Genomic DNA, 22,154 nt, shown 5'->3' with positions numbered 1-22,154 from the left:
CTCATGTGCTGTTCTATGATGAAGATTTTTGTTTCTACATGTAGCAGTTTTACAGGGTCCATTTAAGTGCAGTACTTACCATATTGTCAAATCTATTTTGCATATTTTGCAACTTGTCCCTTTCAAATTCCACAAAAGCTCTACCACCCTAACAAATAATTCCAACCAATGAAGATCCTTTGACTTACCCAATTTTATTTCTTCTCTAAGCATTTTCAATCGATCTGGATTTGCAATGGACATTGATGGGTCCTCTTGAACTTCCTCATATTCGCTCATCAAATTACTAAAGTCGATCTCTTTAAACTGTTGAAAATAAACACATGAAAATTCAAGTAATTCCAAGAAATAATATGTTCTACAGCAATATAGCATAATTTTCATTTCATACACTTCATAGTGGTGCCTAAAAGGAGGACTGGAAGAATTCTGGATATCAACGTGTTTAGAGGAGAGTATAGTGTATTGTCTAACCATCATCTGGTAGAAGAGAAATTAAGTGAATGTACATACATATCTATATAGTAGAACCCCATTTATCCAGCAAGCTCTGGGGAAAGAGGGTGCTGGATAAAGCATTTTGCCATTGTTTTGAAAGATACTCTTATAAACACACGAAAACCTAAATATGAAAAAACATAAAAATACTCATACTCAAAAATCCAGATTGTAGAAGGCTTGGATATTGTATTATTTATTGTAGAGGGCATTGTAGTTAAAGGCAGTTTATTTATATATTTCCTAGCACTTTGCATCAACTTAAACTGTACTCATACTTTTCTAAAATGATTTTCCTCTTCTTATTACACTAAATGTTTGTAATTCATCTTTGAAATAATTTACACTTATTTTAACTAACACTAGACTCCCTAAGCTTGAAGTTCTTTTGTTGTGTTTTACATGGAGGTGGATCATCAGGTAAGTCCTCAGGCAAGCCATCTTCAGACTCAAACATAAAGTCGATAAGAGGCTGGCTGTGGCTGCTCATGTGAAAGACCTGTCTGTGGCTCACATGAAGAGCCTGGTTGTGGCTCACAGGAAGGGTTTCACGGTGGCTCACATGAATGTGCAACAGCCTTGGCAAAGAGTTTTCTAATGTCTGTCTGCTTTAGCGCTCCTGTGACTCTTGAATTTGAATACATATTTGATAAGGTTGAGTACTTGCTGTGCTGTAACATATGACTGACATTTGGCAAATCTATTAAATTTTCTAGAATTTAACCCCTTCCATACGGTGCCGCATACGTAGGCGGCATGAGGAGCAAGTGGATATGCGAGGCTGCCATATCGGCGTCTTGATTATATTCATTGTAGTTGCCCCTGCGTAATGACATACTCTCTAAACTGTCTTCATCACATTTTCTATGGTTATCAAAATTCATGGGTGAAAGAGAGAACGATCGATATAAGCGGTGACTATATTTTATGATGCGAGTATTATTACAACACATCGTATGTCTGGCAGCTAATGCTGCCCGCAAGATTTTGAACCGTCCTGAAGAGGTTAAGCCCTCCCTAATGCTCGGAGGTAGCTTGTATTCATCTTTGTCATCACTCTCAGGCTCAGCTTTGTTCTGGCCCCTATAATGAACATCATTTATTACATCTTTATTGGTGAGCGTGTAGGTCACAGGTGCATCCTTATCCATGACAATCCACTCCTCTACCTCTTCTGGCACTCTGGTATAGAAACGTTTACAATCACTTCATGTAATTTGTCAGAATTCTGCTGTTCTGCCATTTCAACCTCTTCAAAGCCTAGGAATTCATCTTCGACAAGCTTTAGAACCTGCAGCCACAACTTTTGCCAATATCTATATAGGGTTCCTTTACATCCTTCTAGGGCAATGCAGTTGAAAAAATCATGTCTTTAAGAGGAAATTTCTTCTGTATGTCAACAATATCACCCTCTGACAGAAGTACCTTCTTCACGAAACTTTTGCGATAGAACTATGTTTGTTTTCCTGCTTGTTAGGAACCAACCTGTGGAAGCATAGTTGAGTGTGGTTCTTAAGAACAGTTTGTACACTATGATATAAGTTTCCTTCTGTTGTCCAAAACCCAAGCTTGTGAATAATTATGACTGTAAAAAAGAAATGAGGAAGTAGATGAAAGGTATGGAATTAACCTCTTCACTCCGGGGCACATCACACGTCTGGCAGCATTAGCTACCCGACGTGCAATGTTGCGTCATAATAATCGCATTATAAAAAATAAAGTCAGTGCTCAATCGTTCATTCTCTTTCACCCGTGAATTTTGATAACCATAGGAAATATGATGAAGCCAGTTTAGAGACAATGGAGGTTACGTAGGTACGATTAAAATAAATATAATCAAGACGCCTATGTCGGCATCATTGCGTACCCACTTGCTCCTCATGACGCCTATGTACACGTCACCGTTTGGAAGTGGTTAAAGGGGATGGAAGTAAAATGAAAAGAGCAAAAATATGATTTGGAGGGGAGTGAGTCAGGTGGAACTAACAGGGTGACAGGAGCAATTAGTGATGGAAAGATGATGATTGGGTGAAAGATGGATGTATGCCTTGACTACGCCACACCTTTTATTTGGGAGAAAGGGTCTTTTGGTAAGCGAATATATATATGACAATCTGCTGCACCATCAGCACTTACCTCAAAGCGCATCTCATCTTCATCACCCTCCTCTTCCTCCATGTTGTTGATATCAAATGCATCATCTCCATCTTCCATTTCATCTTCTCCTGCTGCCATTTCTGGGTTAAAGGTGAACATTTCCCTTCCAGAAATCTGTTTAAAGAAAAATATATTAAGATACCATGAAGAAATTCTTACATATCACAAAGTGAATTGGTATGTTGTTGATTCAAATGAAATGTACACTTACTCCCAAAGCTCTTCCTTGTTTGAGGTCATTCCTTTTCTTGTCGGTTTCTTTTTCGGCAGCCTCTTTCTTCTCTCGCAGCTTTTTCTTCTTCCAGGCCAAGAACGTCTCCAGAGTGACCCGTGTCGTGTTGTGACCGAGTGCGGCTCTTTCTTTTTCAATGAGTTCTTCCAAACTAATTTCCTCCTTCTGCTTGTCCATCTTTTTCCGATCCTAATTATCAAGAGTGCAAAGAATGTGAAAACCTGATATCCACTACTATGATAATTTCTAAATGTTTATTATTTACAATGGAAGAGAGAGATAGAGAGGGAGAGGAGAGAGAAGAGAGAGAGAAGAGAGGAGAGAAAGAGGAGACAGGAGAGAGAGAGGAGAGACAGGAGAGAGAGGAGAGAGAGGGAGAGAGTGAGAGAGAGAGAGAGAGAGATAAAGGAGACAGGAGAGAGAGAAAGAGAGAGGCAGGAGAGAGAGAGAGGAGACTGGAGAGAGAGAGGAAACAGGAGAGAGCAAGAGAGGAGACAGGAGATAAAGGAGACAGGAAAGAGGAGACTGGAGGAAGAGAGGAGACCAGAGAGAGGAGACAGAGGAGAGGGAAAGGAAAGAGAGAGAGAAGGCAGGAGAGAGAGAAAGAGGAGAGAGAGAAAGAGAGAGAGAAAGAGGAGAGAGAGAAAGAGAGAGAGAAAGAGAGAGAGAGAGAGAGAGAGAGAGAGAGAGAGAGAGAGAGAGAGAGAGAGAGAGAAAGAGAGAGACTCATGGAACTAAAAAGTATTACATAAATTTATTGCATTTTCTGAAAAAAAAAATATATATATATATATATATATATGCTAACAGATAAAGGCCTTACTTTTTTTAAGACATAACCAGGTGGTAATGCATGTCGGTAAATACATTTTTCACCGTTCGGACACTCCCAAAACCAACCATACTTTCCAATCTCCACTGCATCCAGGAAGAATTTACACACCTGAAATCATAGTAAACACGGAATAATTCATGAACAGAATTCTGCATATACTAATCAATTTCACAATGCACAGAGTCTAAAACTGAACAACCGATGATTCTTACTATATCTGTTGAAGGTTTTCTGTTCTCTTTGCCGTGTTTCATTTCAACAACGTCCTTTAGCTTCTCTTCATCCCAGTCCTCGCTTGTCTCCTTGGAGTCGTCCCTCATGTCGATATAAGCACTCCTCTTCTCACCCTGCACGACAGACGTGTATAAATTAATTTCTTTTAACACATAAATATACAACATATCTATGAATACAAATAACACCTACACAATATGAAAGAGGATCCTACCTTTCTTTCTACTGCCATATCATGAGAAAATTTACATTTGGAGCCCTTTGAACAGCTCCCCTGCTTGAAGAAGGCACATAATACCGATTTCGGGTCACTTCCTGGAGAATATAATAATAATGAGATTATTACTAGGAACATTTGGAAATGGATGCTAAGAGGAGATTGTATGAAGGGGTGATTGTGTTGACAATAATGTATGAGGCAGAAACATGGAACATAAGAGAACATAAGAACATAAGAATGAAGGAGACTGCAAGAGATCATAAGGCCTACACTAGGCAGCACCGTATCCATCACCACATGTCATCCCCATTCATAAAGTTGTCTAATCGTTTCTTAAAACAAATGATAGTTTCAGCGCTTACTACATGGTTACTAAGTCTATTCCATTCGTCAACCACCCTATTAGTAAACAAATTTTTGCCTATTTCCTTCTTAAATCTAAATTTGTCCAGTTTAAAACCATTACTGCGAGTCCTGCCCTGTTGTTTTAATATGATAACCTTGTTTGTATCACCTTTGTTAAAGCCTTTGATCCACTTGAACACCTCTATTAGATCACCCCGCACTCTGCATCTTACCAAAGAGTGTAAGTTAAGGTGCCTAAGCCTCTCTTCATAAGGCAAATTTCTGAGTTCATGTATCATTTTGGTCATTCTTCTATGTACTGATTCTAGTGAATTGGTGTCCATTCTGTAGGATGGAGATTTTAAATGTGTTTGAGATGAAATGCCTGAGAAGTATGGTAGAGGCTACTAAGCTGTATAGAGTGAGAAATGAAGAGGTGAAGAGGAGAACATGGGGGGTGGAAAGGAAGTTGGGAGATAGGGTTGATGAAAAAGTATTGGGATGGTTTGGACACATGGAAAGAAAGAAGAAAGATTAGTAAAAGAGGTGTGGAAGGCAGATAAGGATGGAGTGAACATGAGGGGGCAACCAAGGATGAGATGGATGGATGGGGTAAAAGGGGATGAAATGGAAGGAAGGGAGAAGACAAGATAGGGGTGAGTGGAGAATGGTTGTGTGTGGATGATGCTGTGATGCATGGGAGTGGATGGAGGATGGTGGATGAGGGATTGTGTGTTATTTGATATTTTGATGTAGCCTGAAGGAGCTTCTCCCCATCTTCTCTTTTTCTGGATGAGGGGATGGGAGGTGGTCATTGATTAAATGTAGCAGCCTTGTTGTGGATGCAGTGGGAGATGAAGGGATGACCCATCATCCAGGAGGAGCCAAGAAAAGGAGGGGGTAGGGATGGTGAATGGGAGTGGAGTATGTAGGGATGAAATGAATGGGAGTGGATTTGTGCTGATCATTTTGGCTACCTCCCATGTAAGGGGGAAAAAGCCCTTGGTATATGCATGTACTACTAGGAAGAGGAAGAAGAGGAAAAACAAGAAGAGAGGAGGGGGAGGAAAGAGAGGGGGGAGGAGGAAAGGGAGGAGAGAATGAGGGGAAGGGGAGAGAGAGAGAGAGGGTGAAGAGAAAGAGAGAGGGAGAGAGGGTGAAAAGTGAAGTCTATTATCTTGTATAATTTGTCCGTCAGTTCGTCTGTACACTCTTTCAGTAACCAATTTGCAATCCCATCCAGTCCATGTGATTTCCTAACGTCTAGGTTTTTTATCTGGTCTTTTATTTCTTTCTGTGTTACCTTCATTTCTTTCATTTTATGGGATCTTTCTCGTTGTCCATCTTCCCAAATTTGAGAGCTCTCAATTGTAAAAACAGACCTGAAATGTCTGATCACAAGCTATACCATTTCTGTGTCATCTATATATTCTTTATCTCCTTTATGCAGTTTTACAATTTTGTGTTTGTCCTTTAGTTTTTCATTTATATATCTGTACAAAGAGATTAGGCTGATCCTTACATTTGTCTATAATATCTTTTTCATAATTTCTTTTTTCTTTCCTGAGTATATTCACGTATTCATTCCTAGGTCAGAAGCAGTGTCGCAAGACACAGCACATCCATAGCAGGGCGCTTCATTAAATTGGCGACCCCCCCCCCTCTCCGTCCCCCCATGCAGAAAAGGAGAAGATGGGAAGAAATCTCTTCGGGCTGCATCAAATTTTTCTCACACATACTACCTCACCCCACATTCCCCCTCATGTATCACATCATCATCCATATACAACCATTCTCCATTCACCCATCTTCTGTCCTCTCTCGTCCTTCCTCAACAGCCATTCCCCTCTTCCCCAGAATTTTCCAGTCCTTTGGTATTTTTCCTTCTTTGAGTGAGCAACTTTTTAAGTTATATATTTTGTCCATTAATTCTTCTTTACATTCTTCACTTCCTCTGTATCAATGCTGTACTTTTTCTCTAGTGAAAACCAACTTGAGGGGATAGTTCATGACTTCATCCATTTCTAAATCTTCTGTATATTCTATATTTCTGTGGCATAGTTTCACCATTTCCTGTTTATTTTTAAATTTACCATTCACATACCTATAGAACAGTTTATGTTGATCTTTACATTTTTCTGACATCTTTTTGCGTACTTTCTTTTTTCCTCTCTGCACACCTTTACATATTCATTTCTATGGCTGATATACATTTGCCACTTTCCATTTTTCCCCATCTTTTCCAAGCATTCTCTCTCCTATTTGCCTCACTGCATCTTCTGTTGAACCAGCAATTAATGTACACCTTTTCCTGTTTCTGTCTTGGTATTAATCCACTCCTTTATTATAAATTTCTATCAAAATTATCCATTTCTCTTCCACTTGTGTCTATTCATTGTAAAAATTTTCCCTAATCTGCATTATGAAACTTCTTAAGTTTCCCAAAGTCCATTTTGTTATACATCAGTCTTCCTTTTCTGTATTTCACACTTCTCTCCATATATATTTCCTCCTTTAGTTCAACCTTTATTACTATGTGGTCACTTTTCCCAAATGGTGTCTTGTATTCAAATTTATCCATGATTTCAGGTTCTGTTGTGAATATTAAATCCAGTCTTGACGGTTCTTCATTATTTCTATATCTGGTATTTTATTTTACCCATTGTGTCATTGTATGTTCTATAGTCATGTCAAGTAATACACTTCCCATAGATCTCTGCCTTTCACAGTCATCTCTTCCCAACAGATTTCCTTGCAGTTAAAATCTCCCATAAATACCAGGTTATCTCCATCCTTAAGCATCTTGTTTAATGAATGCTTTGTATCTTCTAGCATTTTTGAATGTTCACCTTTCCAAGAGCCTGTTTTTGGGGGCACATAAATCACCACAAACTTTCTACTTTTCATGTCACTGTCTTCAACTTTTATCATGATCATTTCCACACTGTTTTTACCCTCTGTAACCTTCGTCACATTTAAGTTTTTCTTGGCCAAAAACATGATTCCTCTCCCCTGTTTCTCATTTATCTGTGTGTGTGTGTGCGTGTGTTGGATTTATGGCCATGTTAACACTGTTCATGTTCCCAAAATCACCTGCAAATCCACCAATATAAAAACTACAGACAATTCAAGTCAATGGGACAAGGATTCACCATCTTTAGTACATTAAGCCTAGTGAACACTTAATGAATCCTGGTAACCCCTTCACATATACGAGCCTATGTTCTTCATAAAAATATATTACCTTTGCCAGCAAGCTGTTGTACAGGCTTAAACAAAGCTGTAATTTCATTAATCTCCTTCTTCTTTTCTTCTTTCTTCAGCTTCTGGTCTTCCTTCTCCTTCTCCACCAACCTGGAACTTTTATTTCCACCATGCTTGACCTGGTTCTGCACTTGCTGAATAAACTTTTGCTGTTTGGCCCCTTTCTTATTTTTGAGACCAAAGGTTTTATCCTGCAATAAAACATTAAGCATAATAATAACTATAAAATTTTAAGTCGATTAGCAAATAACACATATAACTAACCAATTAAAGGTGCTGATAAGTCAATAAATCAATCTGTTGCCACCTGGTCTCTCTTGCAGAAGACATACTGCCTCCATGTAATCACCCTCAATTATGCATCTACAGCATGGTTCCCAACAATCAGCAAGTCAAACACAAAGATACCTAGAATCGATAATTCTAATTATGAAGAGGTAATAGCCAAGCAACTGGAAAGAATCAATGAGAAAAAATATAACTCTATTAGGTGATTTTAATTGTGGGGAGATAACATGGGAGGACAGGGAGACTTATGAAAATGAGGAATCCTGGAACAACATATTGTTGAACATCCCAATGAATATAATGACAAATTGGGTGAAGCTTTCAACAAGATACCAAGCCAAAGATACACCTGCAAGACTGGATATGATTTTAACCAAGGTGATTAAAGCGCCGAATCACTGGCGGTCAATAGGTTAGGATGAACATGTGGTCTTTGAATTCATGGTGGAGGTGGGACGAAAGGAATATAAGAGGAAAATAGATATAAGGAAGATATAACAATGCAAATGCTAAGATTGGTAAGCTGAAATAATACTTTGAAGTACATTGGAGGGAGTTCAGTGAAACTAAGTAAACAAAGAAAAAATGGGAAGTCTTCATGAATATTTATGGCATAGGATCTTCCTTTTTTGAAAATTAAATAAAATTCAGTACACATTTCAAAACTCTTATTTATTTGCCTGTTACACAACATAAGATTTAATTTTACACAGTTGTAAAAAGAATATTATCTAAATGTCAGCCTCCATTGTGAATACACTGATTCAGACAACTTTGGAAGTTTTGGTCACCTCTTTCCAGCCAGTTGACCATTATATTGGCAATTTCAGTTTGAACATTATTCTGTAGGTCTTTCAGGGTCTGTGGACTACCCCATAGGAAATAATCACAGGGGGTTAGATCAGGTGAGTGTGCAGGCCAGCTTTATGTCTCCTCACAGGGAGATTAGTCACTTAGGGAAGGCTTCTCTCAATAAAATCCACACATTGTCCTTTTCCATTTCTTTGAGAGTAGAAAAAAATAAAATAAATAAATAAACAAATAAATAAAATAAAATAAAAGAGCACTGTCAAATAATGGTCTGAATTCTTGGTTAAAGCATGACCATTTTCTTATAAAATATAGGGGACAATGATCCCTACTCTTTAAATTGCACACCATACCATGACACGAGCTGAACAAAGGGGCCGCCTTTCATGAAGTTTTGTATGGGTGAAGATGGAGTTCATCATGGAGAATTTGATGAAAAGAATGTCCTGCCATGCCAAGGGCAACCGCATGTTTAGGAGCAGAACACTTGGGAGACAACGGCATAGACTGATGAACTCGTTTGTCATTTTCAGGTGTTGTAACAGTCCTCATAGGTCCTTTCTTTTAGACACATTCCCTGAATGCACCCACCCACAATAAAATCTATTTGCATTCAGGAACACAGCCTCACAGGGGAATTTCAAAGTGACGATTAAAGGCACATCACACTGCTATGACAGAGTGGCCATTAAAAAAATACATCTCTATGGCAAGAGTACACTGCTCCCTCAACCACAGCACGTTTGCAACTGAAACGGGTGTGGACACATACCTCCCATCCAGCCCCTTCCATTAAGCCCTTCCCCATTTCACTATGACCATCCTTAACCACACCTCCTTTTCAATTTAAAATAAGGAAGTTCTTGTACCCCACCCTGTCTGTATCAAAGATGATCGAGAGGTACAAATACAAAAGAGACAAGGCATGGGAGAGGTGGCAAGAGAACTACAATAAAGGAATACAAGTCAGAGGTTAATATACTGGGATGAGACGAGAAGAGAAAAGGAACTCTGAAAAGGATCTAGTTAGCAATTGTTAGTTTCAACCTAAGCTGTTCTTCAGATTTGTGAATGGTATGCTCAAGCATTGAAAGTTTAAGTGGTACTATGTGAAGAAGCATAAATGTAAGCTTAAATAGTAAACAAAAGCTCCCAATTGGTAATCTATAAGGAAGAAATTTGTGGGAGAAATGTGTGAAGAAAGATGTTATGAATATATGTGAAGTGTTAAGATCACTCAAGAAAACTAGAACAGAAAAGGGCTTCAGGAACCAGATGGGATCTCTAGCAAGATATTGAAAAAGTATAAAGAACAACTAGTGTGTAAAATACAACTACTGAATGTCTGTTCTCTGAAAGAGGGGAAGATGTCATTGGACTGGAAATCTGCAAATGCATTTCAGTATTCAAAGACGGAAACATGGAAGTATCACTAAATTACAGACCATTGTCCTTGACTACGTAGTATTATAGCCAAAATGCATTAACAAAAAACTTTAAAACATACAAGGAAGAAATATCTATAGGAGAGAGTAATTTTGATTGACAATCAATTTGGTTTTAGAAATGTTGTCTTTTGTAACTAACCTCCTATATTTTTATTCGAGAATGGTTGTTGTGTTGATTGAGGTCTGGGTGGATTGTGTATACCTAGATGCCTTCAAAAGGTGCCATACAAAAGACTAATATAGATGTTAGAAAATATAGAACTTAACAGGAATATACTGGAATGGGTAAAAGACTTTTTGAGTAGTAAATACACATGTGTTTAGGGATGAAATGGGTGGGAATGGTTTTTATGCCTTTTTCTTTTTGGCTACCTCCCTTGTAAGGGGGAAAAAGCCTTGGTATATGTATGTAGATACACATGGATGGAAATGAAATGGGTGGGCATGGGTATGTGCCTTCTGACTTGGCTACCCCCTTTGTACATACATACATACATATACCAAGGCTTCTTCCCCCTTCCAAGGGAGGTAGCCAAAAAGGGAAAGGCACAAAAACACTCCCACCCATTTCATCCCTAAACACACTCCACACCCCCCCACCCTCCCTCTCATCTGAGCACCTCCCGGATGACGGGCCATCCCCGCACCCTGCCCACCGCCCTGGGTCAGAAGCAGTGTCGCAAGACACAGTACATCCACAGCAAGGCCGCTTCATTTAATCGGCGACCCCCCCTCTCTGTCCCCCTTTGCATATAAGGCGAGGACGGGGAGAAATCCCTTCGGGCTGCGTCAAAATTTACTCACACATACTACCCCACCCCCCAGCCTATTCCTCCTCATGCAGTCACAACATCATCCATATACAACCATTCTCCACTCACCTCTGTCTTCCGTCCTCTCCCTTCCTTCCTCAACAGACATTCCCCTCTTCCCCAAAGCCCCCTTCACCCCATCCATCCACCTCATACTAGGACGTCCCCTCATGTTCACTCCCTCCACATCTGCCTTCCATACCTCTTTTACTAGTCTTTCTTCACTCATTCTTTCCATGTGTCCAAACCATCCTAATATTCTTTCATCAACCCTATCTCCCAAATCCTTTTTCACCCCTGTTCTCCTCCTCACCTCCTCATTTCTCACTCTATCCAGCCTAGTAACCCCCACCATACTTCTCAGACACCTCATCTCAAACACATTCAAACTCCTTCTCTCTTCTTCTCTTATGTTCCACGTTTCTGCCCCATACAGTGCTGTTGGCACAATCACTCCTTCATACAGTCTCCTCTTCGCATCCATTCCCAAATGTCTATTCCTCATTACACTCTTTAAACCACCAAGGCATTTACTCGCTTCTCTCAATCTACATTCTACATCCACCTTTTCCTGCTACACTTGCACCCAAGTATCTAAAACTATCCACTTCCTCCAGTCGCTCTCCCTTAATGTTCACTTCCAGTCTACTGCCACTTTCACCCCTTGTACATCTCATCACCTTACTTTTACCCACATTTATCTTTAGCTTTCTTGGTAGATAGATACATGAGAACAGTAGTGAGTGGTGGTAAGTTGAACTAGAGAAAGTGACTTGTGGGTTACCACAGGGCTCAGTTCTGGCACCTGTATTGTTTCTATTGTATATAAATGATATGATTAATAGAATAGATGGATACACAAACTTATTTGCTGACAATGAGGCCATGGAAAGAAAATCAAAAAACATAACTACAGAAGAAATCTGAAGAAAAACAGTTTTCCACAGAGAGTGGTAAGCACTTGGAACAAACTGGACAATGAAATAGTGTACGCAAAAACCATTCATGAGTTTAAGAGCAAACTAGACAATGCAAGATACAAAGGCAGGACACCGCGAGTGTAGCTCCCCTTCTCGCAAAATACAACTAGGTTAAATACACTGCTATGATAAGCAGGTGAAAAATGAAAAATTGTAAACAGATACAAGAAGACCTTGAAGTTTATGAATACTCAGGGGTAAATGAACTTCAATGGAAAGAAATGTAAAACCTAGGAATTAGGACAATATTAGAAAATAAATAAATAAATAAATAAATAAATAAAAATAAAAACAAACAAAAATAAACTATGGTAATGATAATAAAAAATATTGAAAAATGTAAACAGGGAATTAATCAACACCAAAGGTAAAGAAGAAAAGTGATTGAGATCTTAATGAAGGATGATCTGTACTCAGAGTCACAAAGAGAATGACAGGAGACTTATAAATTGTTGAAGAGTATAAGAGCAGCATTTCACTGTATGGATGAAGACCTGATAAAGATATAAATAAATAAATAAATAAAAGTGATTCATCCCAGACTGGAATTTGTAGCAATGGTATGGTCACCACACCAATCAAAAGAAGTATAACAAACGGACGCCACCAAAATGATACCAAGCTAAAACGACATGGCATACAAGGAAAGACTGAGAAAAATGGGACTTCCCACAAGCCCTTGGTATATTATATGTATAGGAATTACTCATAGTGACATCTACATCTTTGCTATTAGGCCTTTTCAGCAAAATACAATACTGTACTGTAGTTCAGCACTTGAAATACGGCCAAGACCCTACTAAATAACATAAGTGCATAACAATCAATCTTAGAAAAGTAACTGATGTGCCTATTGAAAAGTGTGATGGAAGATTGAAAAAAGACTCATTGTTGTGTGTGAACTGTTGGATACTAATGATGAATAACACCACAATACTTAGAACTATTGAAAACAGTGAGACTGAGCAACATTTAACTGAATCATCTTCAAACAGTGATTTGAGTGACTTGGTTGAAGAAAATCCTTCAACATCAATTGAACCGGTTCTACAACTACCAGTCAAAATAGTTAGTAACAAGATGATTATTTAGGTTTGATCTATATGTCATATAATTTTTCTTTATAAACATAATTTTAAATCACTTCACATTCTTAATCACTAGATAATTTTTATTTCAATGCCATTTTTGTTTAATAAGTAATTTTTTGCATAGCAATGTGTGTATTTAATTGTTTAGCATTTCTAAAATTAATGGATAACTCATAGAGAGAGAGAGAGAGAGAGAGACAGAGAGAGAGAGAGAGAGAGAGAGAGAGAGAGAGAGAGAGAGAGAGAGAGAGAGGATAGAGAAAATAAATATTCCTTGTGAGTTTTCCATTTACTTTTAGAAATTCTAAAGAACTAAGTCATATAATGTCATGACAACTATGACCATTTTTTTTTATCAAATTTTACTCTGTATATTAATGTAAATGTATGAATTTTTTTTTCTTTTCAGAAGGGTTGTCATTGAGCCAGAAGAAGTGCAAAGCTTATGGTAAGCTATCAAATGCCAAAAAAAGATTGAAGGAGAGCCTAGAGGTCAGTTATGGTGTTCAAAACCTTAAACATAATCTGAAAAACATCTACAAGCATTAATGAATGAATTGAAACAGTCATTTCTGGATTGCAAATGTCATAATCACAAACTATAAATATTGACTCTTTCCACATGCACAATTAAAGAAACTACAAGTTTTTTTCAAACTACAACATATATGGCGAGAAAAAGCCATTTACTGAAATCAGAATTAGGAATCCTTCCAAAGATTTCAATCATACATACATATACCAAGGCTTTTTCCCCCTTACAAGGGAGGTAGCCAAAAAGGGAAAGACATAAAATCATTTCCACCCATTCCGTCCCTGAATATACTCCACACCCCTCCACCCTCCTTCTTATCTGAGCACCTCCTGGATGACGGGTCATCCCTGCACCTTGTCCACTGGTATCAGAAGAGCACAAAATTTTAGTTAGGAGATTCTGAGTCAGATCAGGTTATTCATGTGTCCTAGCCAGAAGGATTCTGTGAAAATCACCAGTGTTGAAGGTCCAAGCAATAAAGGTGCAAAAGTGGCTGGTTCTTGGGAATTTAAGAGAGATATTTGAACTATATAAAAACGATAAAAAGAATCATAATATAAGATTCTTCACATTTGCTAAGTTATGACCATCATAGTGTGTGCTTGCTAGTGGTGGGGCTTGTTCTCTCTGTGTCTGTACATATCAAAACCCAAATTTACAGTTGGCTGCATTGGGAAAAAAGATCTTATGGATTATAGTGTCAGCAGTATGGAAAAAGAAACTTGCATGATGCAAATTTACAAACACTGCCCAAGAGAAGGTGTTCTGAATTTTCTTGAGTTGCTTGACAGTGTTAAATCAGCTCCAAATGAAATATCTTACAAGCAATGAGTGACCACTGACCATTGTACATTTGTTGACAAAGTGGAACTACCTGTAAGAGGCCGGTAGATAGAGGTAGACCTTTAAGGTAAATCAGAGTAGATCGAGAGGTAGATGGGGAACGAATGCTAATCCTGGGTCATTTGTTATGAAAACTTGTGAGGCAATGGCCGACGGCTGACAGGCGTCAAGGATACCTGAGTCAGACTCGCGCCTTGTATATATTTAAAAGTGCTGAGTGTAGGTTGAATGCAGAGTGTCGCCTGGTGTGTAATATTGTTTTGACTATTGTAACTGTAAGCGGACAAGCCATTTTTGTTACGACATAATGCTTACATTGTGACATAGTTTAGAGGAGTATAACAGCCTCTCTAATTGGAGAAAAAGGTGGAGGAGAAAAATCATTGGTGCAGAAAGGAAAAGTCATGCCCTTAAGGTGTGGCACTTGTTTGAGAAGTAAAAGACTATTGGATGAATGAAAGAGTGATGTCAGAACGAAGGTGGCTTGACGTTATGTAGAGAGTTCCGGGTGGGATTCTCGAGGTGTACTGATTTAGACCAACAAGCATCAGAACAACTACACCTATTTTATTCACCCCTCAAGAATTACTTTAGAACAAAGAGAATAGAAAAACTCTGAGAGGAGACGACGGTGGGTGACAGTGGTGGCAGCAGTGGGATGAACTTCAATTTCCTCCGAAGAGAAGTGACAAGACTGGTGCGAGAAATGGTGCAAGATAAGTCTACGAGAGTACAGCAACCACAACCAAGCATGTGTTGGTTTCAAGGGACGACAAGACGAGGAACGAGGGATCTACAACACTACGAGCAACTACTACTACGAATGGAACAAAGCGAGATCTTCAAGGTGATCATCTACAAGACTATCTTGAAGGCAGTGAGTGATGAGGCTGAGGAATGACGTTGCTGGCGAACGACAAGGCTGAAGAGGGACTTTGAAAGGAAGTCAAGTGACGTCGTAAGCATTATGAATATTTAAAATCACTAAGCAAGGAAATATCCTGCATGGTTCGTCATCATTTTGTTGCACAGCAGCAATCAGTGCTTAAAACAGTTGAAAGAAACACTACCACCTCAGAACAAGACAGTTATAGTAGGCGATTTCTCAAAAACTTATTTTTTTATTATCCAAGATGCTTCTCAGGGATTTCACTTGGACAACTCACAATGTACAGTTCACCCTTTTGCCATCTATTAGATCATCTGAAGACCAAGAACTTAACCATTTCAGCATCTGTTTCTTATCTCCACCACTAAAACACAACACTATAATGGTTTACTCATTTATAAAAGAGCTTATGGATTATGTCAAATTCAGATGCCCACAACTGAAGGTGTACTATTTTTCAAACAGATGTGCTGGCCAATATAAGAATAGATGCAACTTCACATATCTTTTACCACGAAGAGGATTTTGGTTTGTCTCGTGAATGGCAATTTTTTTGGTACATCTCAAGGCAAAAATGTATGTGATGGGATTGTCAGAACAGTAAAGAGAGCTACTGCTCATGCCAGTTTGCAGAGAACTACAGAGGCAAATTCTTACACCAGAAAAAATGTTTCAATTCTGTGAAGAGCACTTGAACAAGACCATAAAAATTTTCTTTGAAATCATATCTGATTTGAAAGATGTAGAACAATGGTTGGAACATCGATTCCATGATAATGAGGCTATTCAGAGAACTCAGAAATATCATAGATTTGTTCCTATAAACAAGGAAGAATTGATTGATGGTGTATCTCATTTCAAGTGGCATTGGAGAGAAGAAATGAATAAAGAAAGGTCATATTACTCATGAACCTGCAATAATTGACAATGTAAAATGTGTCAAAACAGGAGAGTATGTTATCTGCATTTATGATGGTCAAGTGTGGATTGGAATTGTGGAGGAATATTGAGAGGAATTTGGTGATTATACAGTGAACTTACATCCATCTGGGTCTTCAGGAAATGCATATCATTATCCATCAAATAAAGATTCATGTTCAGTCCCAGGACATCATATATCATCTGTCATGGGTTGTCCTATACTAAGAGGAGGCAGCCCAATTAACTGTACTTTTCTTCAGAAAGAAATTCATGAAAATATTGAATATGCCAAAATTGTATCCGATACAATCTTATGCTAACTTAATTTATGTTTGTTGTAATTATGCCTGTGCAATATATAATGCTCATACTTGTATGCAATTTATAAATACATGGTATTCACTGATAAGCTTTTTACTCAAATAAAGGTAATTAATTAGAAGCTTAAATGTGAAAAATACTTACAGTTGATAGACAATGTATAAATATGGCACTCACTTAAATGTTAATTATATGAAAATTACTAGCACAAACAAACTTTTTTTATACTGATTCTAATAGCCAAGGTGACTTCATTTTTCTCATCCATAATTTTTTTTTTTTTCAAATTTTTGCTCGTGGGATTTTTTTATTTTTCAACCTAGTTCTAAAACTGATATTTGGATTCCTTGTCTTTTTCTAAATATATATACAATTATATATAACTATGACTTTTATTACCCTAATTATTGGTCGCCAAATGTTAGTGACCTCTCATATTATCTCAAAATATCTGAAGTCTATCTCCTAAACTGTTGTTCGGATTGACCTAAAATTTCAGAAATGTGTTTAGAGCCCTAAAACTACTTATAAACCAAAATTCATCAAAATCAGAGAAATGAGGGTGTTAGGCACTTGTTGATCTGACAGAGAATGCCCCTGTAGTTTTCCACACAGATGCATACTTTTATGGAACAAGATAGGTGAACATGATCCTGGCCAACAATAAAAATGAACTTGCAAAGTTTGATAAGGGATGGCCAAAATAGGACCTTTGAGCACAGCTCCAACCCTATATACTACATCTAGGTAAATACAAAGACCTACTATGCGCAGCAAAAGAGAGGATTGGGTAGACTGTGTACACCTGGATCTAGAAAAGGCTGTGTCCTAAATGGGCAGTCGGCAAACTATGCCCTTGAAGGTGTCCACACAGCTGACTATGGTGGTCTAGAGCAGTACAATCACCATGGTGTCTCACCTAACATTCTGTAAACATTCATGTGCTCTATACAGGTCAACCAATATCACTGTATCTTTTCAAGACTAGTTTGTATTTCATGTGGAGATCATGCCCTACTTACTCGGTACTGAGTATGTCTGCCTGTACTTTACCTTGTGAGTATTTTAAAATATTATTAATATATTTTGATGGTAGGAGATTCAAAACTGTTACAATATATGTAAACAATTGGACCCAATCACAATTTCTACCATCTTTTTGGTTCTGACGGTTAGGTATTGAAGACAGAAGCATGATACTACATCAGTGGCACACAAAGAGCTGGTGTTATGATGAGTGTGATAATACAGATAATTTACAGAAAAGTTGCTGCTTATTTAGCCTAAATATTTGGTATAGATTCTTTCATTATTAACAATACAATAGGCCTATTGCTTGCTCTAATCCCATTTTGTGCTATTTTTCCTCACAAAACAGTGAGTATTTGGACCTCACAGATATGAATTATAATTATTGTCCATTTTATTTGCAAGAGGAAGCCCTAGCAATAAATCAAATGATTAAGTGATTGATCAACTGCACCATATTTTCTTCAGCTCTTATTACTGCTATTATTTTTTCAATCACATACATATACCAAGGCTTTTTCCCCCTTACAAGGGAGGCACCCAAAAAGGAAAAGGCATAAAATCATTCCCACCCATTCCATCCCTGAATACACTCCACACCCCTCCACCCTTCCTCTCATCTTAGCACCTCCTGGATGGCAGGTCATCCCTACACCTTGTCCACTGCCCTGGGTCAGAAGCAGTGTCGCAAGACACAGCACATCCACAGCAAGCCACTTCATTAAATCGGCGACCCCCCCCTCTCCGTCTCCCCATTGCATAAAAGGAGAAGACGGGGAGAAATCCCTTCGGGCTGCGTCAAAATTTGTTCACACATACTACCTCACCCCCCATTCCACCTCATGCATCACAACATCATCCATATACAACCATTCTCCATTCACCCCTGTCTTCTGTCCTCTCACATCCTTCCTCAACACATTCCCCTCTTCCCCAAAGCCCCCTTCACCCCATCCATCCACCTCATCCTAGGATGTCCCCTCATGTTCACTCCCTCCACATCTGCCTTCCATACCTCTTTTACTAGTCTTTCTTCACTCATTCTTTCCATGTGTCCAAACCATCCTAATACTCTTTCATCAACCCTCTCTCCCAATCCCCTTTCCACCCCTGTTCTCCTCCTCCTTTCTCACTCTATGTAGCCTAGTAACCCCCATCATACTTCTCAGACACCTCATCTCAAACACATTCAAACTCCTTCTCTCTTCCTCTCTTATGTTCCATGTTTCTGACCCATACAGTGATGTTGGCACAATCACATGCACTGATGTAAAAACTGTGGGATGGCACAAAAGACCACATGACACTGGTTTCCAATAGTTCTGAGATCGAAAAGGGATTAAACCTAGTTTAACTAATTGCTTCTATAGTTAGTAAAAAGAGGTGTGGAAGGTAGAGGTGGAAGGAGTGAACATGAGGGGGCATCCTAGGACGAGATGGATGGATGGGGTAAAAGGGCCATTGGGAAAGAGGGGAATGGCTGTTGAGGAAGGATGAGAGAGGATAGAAGATAGGGGTGAATGGAAAATGGTTGTGCATGGATGATGCTGTATGTATGAGGGGGAGTGGGTGGGGGATGGGAGATGAGGGAGTATTCATGAGAAATAAATTGACGCAGCCTGAAGGGATTTCTTCCCATCTACTTTTCTGCACAAGGGGATGGAGAGGGGGGGGGTGGGGGTTCGCTGAATTAATGAAGCGACCTTGCTGTGGATGTGCTGCATCTTACTACATTGCTTCTGACCCAGGGTAGTGAACAAGATACAGGGATGACCCATAATCCAAGGGTGCCAAGATAAGAGGGAGGGAAAAGGGTAGAGGGGAGTGGATTATGTAGGGGATGGAATGGGTGGGAGTGGTTTCTATGCCTTGTCTTTTGGATACCTCCTGTGTAAGGGGAAAAAAAGCCTTTGGTATATGTATGTATGTATAGTTAGTGGCACTTACTCTCTTGCTCTGATTGATACCAGCAGAGCATCATTTGGTTTGAGGTCAGTTAAGACATATTTCCTCCCACATTTCTGGTCTTGTAGGTAGGTTCTGGTGTCCATGCCATGGTCTGTCTAAAGGCCTGTCTACACGAGCGGGCCTGATCGGCGGGTTTGCCCGTTAACGGGCAAATTCTCGCGGGCCTGCCCGTGAATGTTGTCCACACGACCGAAGTGATGAACAGCTGGGCCTGCCCGACGATGTTGCCAGTAGCGGGTGGAGTGCTGTACGAGAACCATGGTGCCTAGCATTGTCGGTGGCTCACTAGAGTTATCCTGGGCTGCCATCGTTAAATGTTCACTGTGCTACTATGCCGTGGAATGTGGGATGAAGGCCCGCTGTGGGTTCACGATATTATCTTGCGTCTGGCAGGGTAGAAACTCCAGCTACCGGGCACCAGCTCAGTGATTTCGCTCGGCAGCCTTTCGGGCAATTTGATCGTTTGCCCGTCAAATATGCCCGTTAACGGGCAAGCCCGCCGATCAGGCCCGCTCGTGTAGACAGGCCTTAAGGACACACCACTCCCACACCTCTGCCCATGCCTCATGTATTGATTCTGGTCTGTGATTGAGTTTGGTGCCACAATTCGCAATGTTTGGCCATGTGGGATTGGAGGTTCATCTGGGATGTTGGGCCACAATTTGTCTAGCCTCCTCTTGAAAGACTCCACGTTGACTCCTGTTAGGTCCATTATCTCTCTTGGGAGAGATGTGAAGAGCTGGGGACAGCCTAAGTGAAGCTTTCTGCCTGGATTGTAATCAGTTGCTGGAAGAACCTGCTTATGAACCTTCTTTTGCAGGTCCAACCAACCTTTGGGTGGTGTTTCCCTCTGCTATTTTTCTTTTTTTATGATGGGTTTGGTGCTGTGCCCTTTAGCACTTTCCAGATGCAAAAATCACTATATAGCACTCTACATCTCTACAGTGAATGGAACTTAAGGATTTTTGGCCACACCTAGTAATTTAGTCCCCCGACAATGTCCTCACAAATACCCTTTGGACCTGTTTGAGCTCTTATGTCTCCTCAACCTTATGTGGAGATCATTTTTGGTATACATACTTCAGCTTTAACACTATCAGGGACTTCCACAGAGGTTGTAAGTACTCGGGCTTTGGGGTCTTATAGGTCCGAAGGATCCACACACTCATTTTACAAGCAGCAATAATAATGTGGGTTGTGCGTGCTTTGAAGCAACAGCTGTCATTCATCCATACACCCAGGTGTACTTGAAGCCAAGGACCTCCACATTATTCTGGTTTTATCATCATCTAAACACATAATAATTTAGCCTGAGTGACATCTGTTAATTGTCCCACACTGCCATCAAAGCACCTGCCGAGTTTATCACGTCAATATAAATTTTATACAACGAAAACTATTGTGAGCACAAATATGGCATCAATTTTATTCTTTATATTGTTGCCTTTGGTGGTAAACTAGGGGATATGTCGACCCTTGCCTCAGGGGCAAATATACCAATGTACAGATTTTGTACCCAATTTTGACCAGAAAATAAGGCGCCTTTGTATGTTAGGTATTTAATTTCTCTTTGTGGCAACTCTCAAAGTACATAGTATTTTCAGTAATACACCATTACGATGATGACAATGCAAGCTAGGAAATAGGCTTAAACTACATCAATAATGAGGGCATGGATTTTAATAGTGAGTCTTTGTAGTATGTATATTGTATAATTGTTGTTTATTATTGTGTAACCATTTCCCATGCTGATCTTTGACACTTCCCTTTCAAGTGTGAAAACTCTTCACACTTTCACACTTTGTAACTGGTTGGCATGATATTTTTGGTGCAACCATGATAAAGATGTAAATGAAATATAACCTCTTTATGATAAAACAGTGTATGTGAAATAAAAAAAAAAGTTAAAAATAAATATCTATGCCATTCCTTTACACATCAGACATTTTTCAAAAAATTTAACAGAGGATATAAAATAGGCCAAATGTATGAATTTAGTCATAAAACTAAGAAATATTCGCACAAATTTCCTCATAATACTGTATTTGTATAACATTAATGACAACTTGTGCCAAATCTGGAGCTCGGGTTCATGAACCAGGTAAGTCGGTAGTATGACTCATTTTGTCAGTTACTCACCTCAATAATCTTTTCTTTCTTCTTTTGATCCGCTTTCTTGGACTGGGATGCTCCTCCTTTGCTGGCATTTTTTGGAGGCATTTTAAAGTAATCAAAATATGTCAAACCTAAAAATTCCTCAATGTGGCTCTCAGCTGCACAGGGAAACAAACTACTAATGTGGTTCTTCGTGAAAAAGTTATATCAAACATTGAAATTATTTCAATATTTTCTACAGTAAATGGTATACAATAAATTAATTTATTATTACCAGTCGATATATTTTAAGTATTTCTTCATCATCGTAAACACTTTT

At 39.1% G+C, this 22,154-nt stretch overlaps 1 protein-coding gene across 2 annotated transcripts in view; it reads right to left on the bottom strand.

Annotated features, from left to right (window-relative positions):
- LOC143024583 (zinc finger CCCH domain-containing protein 15 homolog) overlaps positions 1-22,027 on the bottom strand; it is a 23,135-nt gene extending 1,108 nt beyond the window's left edge. For both annotated transcript variants that reach the window (XM_076183395.1, XM_076183396.1), the window contains exons 1-8: positions 21,860-22,027; positions 7,766-7,976; positions 4,171-4,271; positions 3,935-4,069; positions 3,711-3,830; positions 2,867-3,076; positions 2,635-2,769; positions 189-306 (exon numbers count right to left, since the gene is read on the bottom strand). In XM_076183395.1, coding sequence (XP_076039510.1) covers positions 189-306; positions 2,635-2,769; positions 2,867-3,076; positions 3,711-3,830; positions 3,935-4,069; positions 4,171-4,271; positions 7,766-7,976; positions 21,860-21,940 — 1,111 coding nt within the window. In that variant the 5' untranslated portion in view covers positions 21,941-22,027. The remainder of the gene's footprint in view (positions 1-188; positions 307-2,634; positions 2,770-2,866; positions 3,077-3,710; positions 3,831-3,934; positions 4,070-4,170; positions 4,272-7,765; positions 7,977-21,859) is intronic.
- Between the last annotated feature and the right edge of the window lie 127 nt (positions 22,028-22,154).

Source organism: Oratosquilla oratoria, chromosome 4 (assembly GCF_046742065.1).
Source record: "Oratosquilla oratoria isolate Oo_2021 chromosome 4, ASM4674206v1, whole genome shotgun sequence".
Classification (NCBI taxonomy): Eukaryota; Metazoa; Arthropoda; class Malacostraca; order Stomatopoda; family Squillidae; genus Oratosquilla; species Oratosquilla oratoria.
This window is presented reverse-complemented; position numbering and strand designations above follow the sequence as displayed.